This window comes from Carcharodon carcharias, chromosome 14 (genome assembly GCF_017639515.1).
Source record: "Carcharodon carcharias isolate sCarCar2 chromosome 14, sCarCar2.pri, whole genome shotgun sequence".
NCBI lineage: Eukaryota > Metazoa > Chordata > Chondrichthyes > Lamniformes > Lamnidae > Carcharodon > Carcharodon carcharias.
Genome location: NC_054480.1, coordinates 117,293,477 through 117,306,676, shown reverse-complemented (window position 1 = coordinate 117,306,676; position 13,200 = coordinate 117,293,477). Strand labels below are relative to the sequence as shown.

The 13,200-nt window shown below is 43.1% G+C and overlaps 1 protein-coding gene across 1 annotated transcript in view; it reads left to right on the top strand.

The window, feature by feature from the left end:
- fbn2b (fibrillin 2b) overlaps positions 1-13,200 on the top strand; it is a 207,746-nt gene that overhangs the window by 74,458 nt on the left and 120,088 nt on the right. The window contains exons 9-11 of the mRNA XM_041205515.1: positions 8,242-8,394; positions 10,374-10,637; positions 11,272-11,415. Coding sequence (XP_041061449.1) covers positions 8,242-8,394; positions 10,374-10,637; positions 11,272-11,415 — 561 coding nt within the window. The remainder of the gene's footprint in view (positions 1-8,241; positions 8,395-10,373; positions 10,638-11,271; positions 11,416-13,200) is intronic.

Sequence of the window (13,200 nt, the reverse complement as noted above, 5' to 3'; positions counted from 1 at the left end):
ATCTCTCCGCCCCCCACACACACACCGAATAACAGAAGGGATATTGTTTAGAATGAAGAAACTTCCAATATCTCGTTCATTCCTCATTGAGAGGATGACAACAATTCACAATAGCCCTCATCCACCATTCCAACCCAAATTGTGGTGGCAGCTAGAAAATGTCTCTGGTGAAGATAGCATCAAGCTTGACTCTGATACCGCTCAATTTAAATATCCTGCTGAGAGTCCTCTGTATAGATGGAGCTGATACTGAGCTATCACTGTCCTCAGTATAGATGGAGCTCTTACTGAGCTAACACTGTTCTCTGTGTAGACAGGGCAACACTGAGCTTTCACTGTGTAGACAGACTGATACTGAACTATCATTGTGTAGACAAATCTGATTCTGAGCTATCACTATCCTTTGTTTAGAGAGGGCTGATACAGAGCTATCACTGTGTAGACAGGGCTGATACTAAGCTATCACTGTCCTTTGTTTAGACAGGGCTGATACTGAGCTACCACTGTGTAGACAGGGCTTATATGGAGCAATCACTACCCTCTGTTAGATGGAGCTCATAGATTCATAGAGGTCTACAGCATGGAAAAAGGCCCTTTGGTCCATCGAGTCTGCCAGTCAAACAAGTACCTAACTATTCTAATCCCATTTTCCAGCACTAGGCCCATAGCATTGTATGCCATGGCATCGCAAGTGCACATTCAAATACTTCTTAAATGTTATGAGGATTTCTGCCTCTACCACCCTTTCAGGCAGTGAGTTCCAAATTCCCATCACCCTCTGGGTGAAAAGTTTTTTCCTCACAGCCCCTCTAAACCTCCTGCCCCTTACCTTAAATCTATGCCCCCTGGTTATTGATCCCTCCAGTAAGGGGAAAAGTTCCTTGCTGTCTACCCTATCTATGCCCCTCCTAATTTTATACACCTCAATCATGTCCGCCCTCAATCTCCTCTGCTCCAGGAAAATAACCCCAGCCTATCCAATCTCTCCTCATTACTAAAACTCTCCAGCCCAGGCAACATCCTGGTAAATCTCCTTTGCACCCTCTCTAGTGCAATCACATCCTTCCTATATTGCGAATTCCAGATTTGCACGCAATACTCTAGCTGTGACCTAAGCAGCATATTATATAGTTCCAGCAAAACCTCCCTGCTCTTATATTCTATGCCTCGGCTAATAAAGGCAAGTATACCATATGCCTTCTTAACCACCTTATCTAACTGTCCCATTATTTTAAGGGACCAGCAGACATGCACATCAAGGTCCCTCTGACCCTCGGTACTTCTCAGGGTCCTACTATTCATCGTGTATTCCCGTACCTACACAAGTGCATCACTTCACACTTATCTGGATTAAATTCTATTTGCCACTGATCAGCCCCATCTGACCAGCCCACCTATATACTCATGTAATCTAAGGCTATCCTCACTATTTCCCACCCCACCAATTTTCGTGTCATCTGCGATCAACCCTCCTACATTCAAGTCTAAATCATTTATATATACCACAAACAGCAAGGGACCCAATACCAATCCCTGTGGAACCCCACTGGACACAGGCAACCAGTCACAAAAACATCCTTTGACCATCACCCTCTGCTTCCTGCCACTCAGCCAATTCTGGATCCAATTTACCAAGTTACCTTTGATCATGCTCTTTATATCAGCTGCTTCGCAGCCATTATAAATGTAGTCAATGAACAGTGACATCTCGAATTCAGGAGATTTGATTGTCTATGCAGATGCAGCTTGGGACCACCTGCTTTCTTCCTTATAGTGAGTACAGCTAAATGTACTGTCTGGGGCAACACTGCTTCTCTGACCTCTTAGAGAATGTTTTGAAAAACTGAATTAACCGAGCATTTTTGATAAATTCACATCAATTCCAAGGGATTTTTTGAATGTGAGGTCCACCCTATATCCACATAGTTCAACATAAGTCACGAAGAGATGTTTCTGTGGCAAGAAAACCAGTTGTTTGTGTTTGGAGATTTCGGGAGTTTTCCTGTTCTCTCCATAATGAAGGGCAGCAGCTTCTTGTCCATGTTCATTGATGAGATCATTGAGCATTGCTCATAATCAATGATTAAATCACCCAAATCCATCCATGGTAAATATACCCCTATGCAGATTTTATTTTGATTGACTTTATGTCACTTTTAAGGCATTCCAAACAGCTATTCAGTAAAATATACCCAATAATAATTTTATTTTTGCTTGATGCAGTGCCTACATTCACTCTCGATAGCTATATTCACTTATCCAAATCCAGAGACTTTGAGAGGCAGTTTGGCAGATTAAAGGCATGATGACCCCCAAATGTTTGTGGAGGTACTGCTTGAGTTCAACTAGCAAAAAACAAAACCTCCTGATCACTGGTAAGCTTGTCTAGCTTGTGGCACCCAACCCATCAGAACATCAGTCTGAATGGTTCTCTGTAGCTTAGTGGAAAGACTTCAGTTCCAGGTAGAACACTAAGTCATATGGATCAGAAGATGCCAGGTTCAATCCAAGTCTCTGCTGAAAACATGGGCATGAAAACTTGTTTTTACACTTGGTTAAACCCACTGACATATGGGCCAGAAAAAGCTTACAGAATTCTCTAAGTGCTTTGTAAGAACACAGATTAGAAGCCGAAGGGTGCACAGAATGTGGAGGTTCATTGCTCTCTGTAAAGGGAAAAAAACGTATTTTTCTCTTTACTGATTTTCTATCCTCTTCCTCTGAAGTTGCTGATTCCTGTCCAGATCATGTTCCACCACCACTACTGTCCTTGATATGTGAGCCCAAATGAAACAAGGGTCCATTCGAATATAACTTTAACATCTACCAAACTTATTCCTCTTGTGACCAACTCCCCAGCTCAGTAAATCAATGTGAAGGATGTGTCATATTTGTAATCAGCCACAATAGCAAAATAATTACTATCTCTCCAAGGCTAAAAGCTGGACTGGTATTTGCTAGTTTGCCATTTCTGCTGTTGTGTGTGAATTTACATCTGTAAAAAAGGCTGCAGCTGATGCCAGATGATAAACATTCTGTTCTCAATAGGCTGGGTAACTGAGGCCTTGTCAGGTATAACAGATTTCCTCTGCAACATTAAAGTGTCAGCCCCAGTTCAGCTGGTATTGCTCTCATCCCTAAACCAGACAGTTGTAGGTTCAAGCCCTACCCCAGAGACTTCAGCTCAAAAATTAAGCTCAAAGTCCTATGCAGTGTTAAGGGAGTGCTGCACTGTTGTGAGTTGCTGCTTTTTGAATGTGACATTGAGCTGAGGCCCTGCCTGCACTCTGGTGGACGTAAAAGATGCCATTGAAAATGTGTAGGGGGAAATTTCCCGACTTCCTGGTCAATATTTATCCCTCAACTAACGTCACTAAAGCAAATTACATTACAACTGCGACAGTTTTTCAAAAGTACTTCATTGGCTGTGAAGCCCTTTAGAACATCCTGAGGATCTGAAAGGTGTTAAATAAATACATTTTTTTCTTTACAGAGAGCAATGAACTTCTATGTTCTGTATGCCCTTGGGCTTCTAATTTGTGTTCTCGCTGAGTACATATGAAGTTCAGTAAGCTTTCCCTGGTCCATCTGTCAGTGGGTTCAACCAAGTGTAAAAACAGGATTTCATGCCCATGTTCTACAGAGTCAGCGAGTTCTTAATAATTATTCCTCTGGTTTCAGATTTGACTCTAGAGAGAAAACAATGTTTTCTCTTATTATCTTCAGCCGATTTTGGGCCTCCAATGCCCACTTTCAGAGCGGCAGGATCTGATTCTGTGGGCTCACATCAGAAATATTTGAATAATTCCACCATGAGGATTTGGGAATGAGCGAACAGCGGGGCACAGCAGAGGAAGGAAACTCCACCCAATGCACTTGCAGCCCATCCAGCTAATGTGCAGGATTTTTGGGCTTGTTTATTTAGTATCATTAAGTGGTGCGCAGTGTAGAATTTCTTGAGTATTTCTCCAGAGATATTTTTCAAGTTGGAGATGATTCGCCCTCTTGTCTCCCCTTAGGAAGGAGAGCAGTTTATGCATGTTTACTTTGAGTACACAAACAGTACCAGGACATTTAATATGTAAATGTCAGATAAATGACTTAAAACCTAAAAGCTAATTTAAAAGCCCAAGAGGAATAGCCAGGATGAATTAAAAGATGATTGAAGTAGAATTTAGGAACAGTCCCACAAAAAACTATCATGAAAAATCTTTGCAAGTGAATGGAAAGGAGCAGTAGGAGGAGAAAATCAGAAGGAAAAGTCACATTGACACATTCACTTTATTAACATTATATCAGATCGTCACGTTTCTCCTTCCACTTACATATTTTATTCAAAAGTTCACAATTTACCTAGTTACAATGATTAAAGTGTTACTCAAACAAAGAAAGCAAATAGACCAAAAAAAAACACTCGGATGATCAATAGGGGTTCACTGTGGAGTATGCACTATGGGATGGGATTCACTATCAAGAATACACTATTTTGTACAAAAAAATGTATTCACAGTCGGTGTACAGATTAAACGTGGCCAACTCTATAAAAACATTTAAAAGTCGTCATAGTCTAATTTACTGTTCTCTACATCAATCTGTGATTATTAACCTAGAATGTTGTTTATAAACTGAATTCATTTATTCTATTTTATTTATACTCAAGAGTCACTCTCCAATGTTCATTCATTACCATAGCTATGCTACATTTGCGTATATACATACATTTTGACAAATGCACAATTCTACATGCATGCATTCACCATTACCTTCTGACCTGGGGTAATAAATAGTAAATTTCCCTACAATTGTGCATCTAACGTTATTTAGTCTCACTTTTAGTTTTTAGTTTTTTCTGTTGGTTCATTGTTGGTCATTTTGGTTTGTATGTGCAGTTGTATATGCATTCTGTATCATACATAAAAAGGAGTAAATATACAGTCACTTGTGTATTGTCATGTAACTAGAGCCATATGTGTATACAAGTATGTATATAGACATGTACATACAGCTGAATTTTTGTACGACCATATACACACAGTTACATATGCTTATAGCTCTGTTATACTTGCATGAGTGTTCATATCTGTCACATATGGTCATAGACATATACATATGGTCGCATATACATGCAGACATGTATATATGTATGTACAGTTACATGTGTACAAGCATGTACATCAAGTCATAGTTGTGTGCAGATACATATATGCAGTTGCAGGTGTGCATGGACAGCCATGTGTATACAGTTATATACATATCGACATATTTATGTGCAAACATGTACAGACGGTTTCATTTGTATAACAAGAATACATGTACAGTTGCACCTCAAGGCTTAAGATTTGGCACAACTAATTTGGAAGAAAATGAAAATAATGGAGCCTGCTTCTTGCTACTGGTGCCTTTGCTCAGGAAGGGGATGCTGCAATGGCCTGCCAATTCTCAATGTGCAAACTTGTTTGTTTATTAGCTGGAGAGCATTCAAAGTGGCACAGTTCCATACTTAATAATTTATGAATTAGAAGATAGTCGAGGCCCAAAAGGCCACAAGAAAATGAATTGAATTGTTTGAAACATTCCTGGAAGTTCTCAGGGTAACTAGGAAAGTGCAACAAAATTATGGGAACATTGCAGAAGTTAATCATAGCTGTGAAATAGTGGAGCAGAAATTTTGATGTGTTTTCCTGTTTTCCCATCTGGAATAAATTAATCAAAGACAAGTTTATAAAGGGCTGTTTGTCAGATGCAATTGAACTCAGGACCTCTGCACACTGAATGATGGGGAGATTTCCAGGGATTGAATTGTGTGATGATTTGCGGATGGGCCTTTGAGTTAAACAGGCAGAGAAATGAGCTATGTTGGTGAAAAAATACTTTTGAAATAAATTAAAGATGCGAGTTCAGTATATAGGAATGAGCTGGGAAGAAAGATTTGAGAAGCTCAAACTGTACAGAGTGGAGAAATTATGGAACTGGGGCATCTTATCGAGGGATATAAAGCATTCAAAAGGATTTAGAAAAAAAACCTAGAACATTGCTGGCAGGAAGAAAGGAGATAAATAAAAACAGGAAATACTGGAAATACTCAGCAGATCAGGCAGCATCTATGAAGAGAGAAACAGAGTTAACATTTCAGATTGTCAGGAACCAAGCTGACCTGCTGAGTGTTTCCATCGTGTTATGTTTTAATTCAGATTTCAAGCATCCTCAGTCTCTTGCGTTCATAAAACAAAAGGTAAAACAAACATGAGAGAACCATGTTTCCAGCACTTGGTGTTTACTCAGTCAGTGACTGAGACTTACAGCCATGAAGATACCAGGGCCAATTTGTGTGTGAGGATGCTTGGTGGGTGACAGTACTGGTGTTACATTGGCCCTTGGATCAGGGAGCAGAAATCCTGCAAGATTCTCATTCCAGATCACCATCCAGTGACCCTCTGCTGGAAGCAAGCAAGTGTGTCTGTTGGGTGAAGTCTGATTAAAGGGTTGATTGTATAACCTGCATGGTTGATCAGCTTGCCAACACTCAGTCAACGATCACACATGAAGTGTGGGTTCCGCCAGGGTCACTCAGCTTCTGACCTCATTACAGCCTCGGTTCAAACATGGATAAAAGAGCTGAACTCCAGGGGTGAGGTGAGAGTGACAGCCCTTGACATCAAGGCAGCATTTGACCAAGTGAGGCATCAAGGAGCCCTAGTAAAACTGGAGTCAATGGAAATTGGGGGGAAACTCTCTGCTGGTTGGAGTCATACCTAGCACAAAGGCAGATCATTGTGGTTGCTGATGGTCAGTCATCTCAGCTCCAGGACATCACTGTAGGAATTCCTCAGGGTAGTGTCCTTGGTCCAACCAACTTCAGATACTTCATCAATGACCTTCCTTCCATCATAAGGTCAGAAGTGGGGCTGTTTGCTGATGATTGCACAATGTTCATCACCATTTGCAACTCCTCAGATACTGTCCAAATGCAGGAAGACCTGGACAATATCCAGACTTGGGCTGACAAGTGGCAAGTAACATTCGCGCCACACAAGCGCCAGGCAATGACCGTCTCCATCAAGAGAGAATTTTGGCATTCCATGACATTACCATCACTGGATCCCCCACTATAGACATCCTGGGGCTTACCATTGACCAGAAACTGAAATGGACCAGCCATATAAATACTGAGGCTACAAGAACAGGTCAGAGCTTAGGAATCCTGCGACGAGTAATTCACCTCCTGACTCCCCAAAGCCTGTCCACCATCTACAAGGCACATGTCAGGGATGTGATGGAATACTCTCCACTTGCCTGGATGAGTGCAGTTCCAACAACACTCAAGAAGCTTGACAGCATCCAGGACAAAGCAGCTCGCTTGATTGGCACCCCTTCCACAAACATTCACTCCGTCCACCACCAACGAACAGTGGCAGCAGTGTATACATACCATCTACAAGATGCACTGCAGCAACTTACCAAGGCTCCTTAGACAGTACCTTCCAAACCTACAACCTCTACCATCTAGAAAGACAAAGGAAGACACAAGCAGACACATGGAAATACCACCACCTGGAAGTTCCCCTCCAAGCCACTCACCATCCTGGCTTGGAAATATATCGCCATTCCTTCACAGTTGCTGGGTCAGAATCCTGGAACTCCCTCCCTAACAGCACTGTGGGTGCACCCAAACCACAGGGACTGCAGTGGTTCAAGAAAGCAGCTCACCACAGCCTTGTCAAAGGAAATTAGGGATGGGCAATAAATGCTGGCCCAGCCAGCAATGCCCACATCCTGTAAATGAATAAAAAAAGAAAAGTCACTTGCAGGAGGGAGCAGAGGATCCCTAACAACTAAAAATGAGGAGATGTTGAATCTAGTGGGATCCTGAGGAGACTTGGAAATACCCTTTGGAAGGTAGGATCTGTGACATTCTTTTGTGCTATAATCAGGTTCAAAGAACTGGAACACGGGGTGAAACTGTACACTGTGAATAGAGATTTAAAGAGGGAAGAATTATTTATTAAGTTGGAAAATAAACCAGGAGACTCCTTTACTTAAAAACATTCCAGCTCGAGAATTCCTTTAAAAATCTCAGGAAATTGATGTGAGAGAAAAATGCCGCTGTCTAGTGATTTTTCTAAACAATCTGCTCTCTGACTAGGTATATTGCTTTATGTTAATCCATCAGTGAAAGGAAACTTCTGAATGGTTTATCCCTGCCTAAGCACACCTCCTGTGAACTTCCTTTTTGTTTTCCAGACCAGCGATCTGGTACCTGTTTTTCCAGTCTGCTGAGCGGTCGGTGTGCAGGAGATCTCCACGGACATTATACTAAGATGCAGTGCTGCTGTGACTCTGGGCGTTGCTGGTCAGCAGGACATACTCCAGAAATGTGTCCTGTCAGGGGGTCTGGTAAGTGAACCTTGTATAAACAGCCAGCCAAGTACACAAGAAACTACTGAGCAAGGGTCATGCTTTGACCTTTCTAAAGGGCAAACCTTTGTGATTGGCATTACACTGGGAAAGAATACTGAACATTTTGCATTCTGATGGTTACTGAATATATTTAATGCAAGTTTTATGCATTTGGCTCATATATAGAGGGCATAATAGGTCCATAGGTTTTGGAAATGTCTCTGGGGTGGGTAACATCCGGATTGGCACAAACTTCTGTTTCATTCAAAACAAAAACAAATAATTATTGTCAAGTAATGCCAATTGGATCAAACATCATTTTGAATAAAAAAGAAAGTTCATCAAAACAACTTTTTTTTAAGTGAAAGAAACCATTACCTGGGGAGCCTGACACTGAGAGTGGGTGGGGAGGTGGGGTTAGGATGAATGGCTGCTTCTTCAGGATTCAGAGCCCAGAAATTCATTGGAGGTTGTGCCTGTTTTTTGGGTGCTAATTGGGCTAAACCCCCAGTATGGTGGGCAGGAAGCACATGCCCTTTACGAACTTAAAGTGCATCATCCAACATATTAGAATAGATAAAAAGACAGGTGTCCAGAGCCACACCTAAAATGGGTGCTCGGCCCTTTGTATATGTAAATATGGGGCCTAATGCCTGTTTTGACACCCACTGTAGAAAACTAGGTTGCCCTAAATGTGGCCAGTATTGGACTTTTAAATCTCTTCACTGACATGCTCCCTTGGGATGCCCAGCAAATATCTGCTACTAGCTGGTCTCATTTTACATGAGGCCTAGACCCAATATTTACAAAGATGATGCCAGAACTGAGAGATGAAACTTATCAGGAAATACTGAACAGATTAGGGCTCTAGAAAAGAGAAGACCTGAGGGATGACCTAGTAAAGGTCTTAAGATATGAAGGGGTTCATTCGGGTAGGTATAAAAAAGTTGTTTCCACCTGTCAAGGTGTGTAAAAGTAGGGATCATATAAAATAGCCACAAATAGTTCCAATAGGAAATTCAGGAGAAACTTCTTCACTCAGAATGTGGAACTTGCTAGTAGTTGAGGTGAATAGCATAGATGTATTTAAGGGGAAGCTGGATCAGTACATGTGGGCAAAAGGAGTAAAAGGTTATGTTGATAGGGTTGATGAAGAGGGATGAAGAAGCTGCGTGGAGCATAAACGTCTGTACTGATCAGTTGGGCTGAATAGCCTATTTATGTATTGTTAATTTCAAGTAATTCTATGTATTATCAGATGCACACAGGGCCTTCCCATTTAGGTGCTTAGGACTATTCCCTATGCTCAATAGGCCAACATGAACAAATTTCTAAGCAGTTTGAAAGGGCAGTCAAGTAAAAGAGTAAAACAAATTTTCCAGTTTCTGATAAAATGCACATCCAACACTTCCCTCGACTCAGTGTCCAAGCTCCTTTGGTCCTCCTTCTCCCAGATACCTGTTGAGTCCTGGCATTCTTACTATCCAGTCTTTCTGCTGTAAGAAGGATGGGAAATGAGCAGTGGGATTATCAATCATCATATTGCCTCATTTAAATATCACTGCCCATTGACAGGCCGGTCCTTCTGGCACCCAGCAGAAAAGTTGACATAAAACCAGAATATATGATGACCTGGAATGATAGGCACTGGTCCACATTCCTGCCCTATTCATCTGCTCTAGCACTGCTGCTGAACCAGCAGAGGAGAAAGCTGCCTAAACTAAACTAAAATCCATTCTCCCAACAGAATCAGTTCCCAGCTACCTCAGTCATCATTTCCAGGGGAAGATTTTACAGATACCTGCACCAGTACTAAGAGCACACTTTGGGAATTCAGGCATGGGTGTTGTGGTAAGGGGGGAAGGGGGCTTGTACTCTGCTCCCTAATTCCCAATATGTTCTTCCCCACATCACATAAACTCTGCTTCTACTCCATCCGCTAACTCACATGATGTTCTCAATGATATGCTTTTCAGATGAATATCGCAGACTCTGCATTGAGGGTGTTCCCTTTGGACCAGGTTACCCTGGCATAGGATTTCCAGGATTTTCTGGTGGACTTGGACCCAATGGCCTTGGCCCTGGTGGAATTGGCCCTGGTGGAGTGGGGCCTGGCGGAATTGGCCCTGCTGGAGTCGGCCCTGCTGGAGTAGGGCCTAGTGGGGTTGGGCCTAGTGGGATTGGACCAGGTGGGATTGGAACAGGTTTCTCAGGCCTACCTGGAACTGGACCAGGCATTGGTAAGTGTTAAATTAATTAAGATATGAAAGGTCACATTAGGCAAACTCAAAGAAAGAAAGTGTTAATTCATTCTATAATGTATAATTCACACTATTGGCATGCTTTGTAGTAGATGGGGGTTTGTTTTCCTCTGGAATAGTTTGATGTCCTCAGTGACACAGATCGATAAGGTACACTCCAGTTTCAAGGTGAAGATTTGGAAAATAAAATAGAAATATCATTTGGGTGATAGTAGTTAACAGGGAAATACAAAGCAACGATGGATATAACAAGAGGTGGTTCATGGGGTGTGGGCTTTGCTGGCAAGGCCAGAATTTATTGCCTATCTCTAATTTCTCTTGAGAAGGTGATGGTGAGCTGCCTTCTTGAATAGCTGCAGTCTGTTAGGGAGGGAGTTCCAGGATATTAATCCAGGTGAATTTTAAAAATGTGTAAATTACGCGAGCAAAGGAAAACAGTGTGGAATAGAGAATCCACAGGTTTTAAATATGTGGAAAAGATGAGTAGTTTGGGTTTTTAGTCTATAAGCGAATAGTAAATATTTCCACAATCACCAAGTCACCAGGGAGCATTGAACCTGTGGTATAGAAAGGTGCAGCAATACCCCTGATCTTTTTATTAACCTTTTTCCAGGTACAGCCACCCTGAATCAGACAATCGATGTTTGTAAGCACTTCACCAACCTGTGTCTGAATGGACGTTGTATTCCAACACCATCAAGTTACCGCTGTGAATGTAACATGGGTTTCAAGCAGGATGTGCGTAGGGAGTGTATAGGTGAGTGCTGACTCCAGCTGCTTAGGTCAGAATACAGTGTGGGTGGGGATTTTTACCGGTATTTCTTTTGCATTGATCTCTACATCTCTCCTGATGTTACAGGCTCTCACTGCAGTGCAGTTTCCCGAGCATCGACTTGCTGGAGTACAGTATCCTGGACTCTGACCCTGGCTGGGATTTGGTTTCCACTGAGTTTCACTGAGGCACAGTTCTCCAGATGCTGACTCATTGACTCACATGGGGTACAGTTCCCCAGATGCTTACTCACATTGGGATACAGTTCACATGACTCTGATTCTCTTTGGGGTACAGCTTTCCAGACATGGACTCTCACTGGGGTGCAGATCCCTGGGCCCTATGACTTTTGCTGGAGAATATATCCTGGCCCCTGACTTTTGCTGTGGTACAGTATCTTAGGTGCCGACTCTTGCTTGGGTTACATTACGTGGGAAATGATAAGAGAAGAGTCATATGGAGTCTAAACATTAACTCTGTTTCTCTGTCCACAGATGCTGCCAGAAATGCTGAGGTTTTCCGGCATTTTCTGTTTTTATTTCAGATTTCCAGCATCTGCAGTATTTTGCTTTTACCCTGGGTAATGACTCTGGCTGTGGTACAGTATCCTGGGTGCTGACTCTTGTTGGGTTATAGTATACTGGGTCTGATTCTTGTTGGGGTACAGGATCTGGGATGCTGACTCTTGTTGGGGTACAGGATCCAGGGTGCTGACTCTTGTTGGAGCACAGTATCCAGGGTGCTGACTCTTGTTGGAGCACAGTATCCAGGGTGCTGACTCTTGTTGGAGCACAGGATCCAGGGTGCTGACTCTTGTTGGAGCACAGTATCCAGGGTGCTGACTCTTGTTGGAGCACAGTATCCAGGGTGCTGACTCTTGCTGGAGCACAGTATCCAGGGTGCTGACTCTTGTTGGAGCACAGGATCCAGGGTGCTGACTCTTGCTGGAGCACAGTATCCAGGGTGCTGACTCTTGGTGGAGCACAGGATCCAGGGTGCTGCCTCTTGTTGGAGCACAGTATCCAGGGTGCTGACTCTTGTTGGAGCACAGGATCCAGGGTGCTGCCTCTTGTTGGAGCACAGTATCCAGGGTGTTGACTCTTGGTGGAGCACAGTATCCAGGGTGCTGCCTCTTGTTGGAGCACAGTATCCAGGGTGCTGACTCTTGTTGGAGCACAGTATCCAGGGTGCTGCCTCTTGTTGGAGCACAGTATCCAGGGTGCTGACTCTTGTTGGAGCACAGTATCCAGGGTGCTGCCTCTTGTTGGAGCACAGTATCCAGGGTGCTGACTCTTGTTGGAGCACAGTATCCAGGGTGCTGACTCTTGTTGGAGCACAGTATCCAGGGTGCTGACTCTTGTTGGAGCACAGTATCCAGGGTGCTGACTCTTGTTGGAGCACAGTATCCAGGGTGCTGACTCTTGTTGGAGCACAGTATCCAGGGTGCTGACTCTTGTTGGAGCACAGTATCCAGGGTGCTGACTCTTGTTGGAGCACAGTATCCAGGGTGCTGACTCTTGTTGGAGCACAGGATCCAGGGTGCTGACTCTTGTTGGAGCACAGTATCCAGGGTGCTGACTCTTGTTGGAGCACAGTATCCAGGGTGCTGACTCTAGTTGGAGCACAGTATCCAGGGTGCTGACTCTTGTTGGAGCACAGTATCCAGGGTGCTGACTCTTGTTGGAGCACAGTATCCAGGGTGCTGACTCTTGCTGGAGCACAGTATCCAGGGTGCTGACTCTTGTTGGAGCACAGTATCCAGGGTGCTGA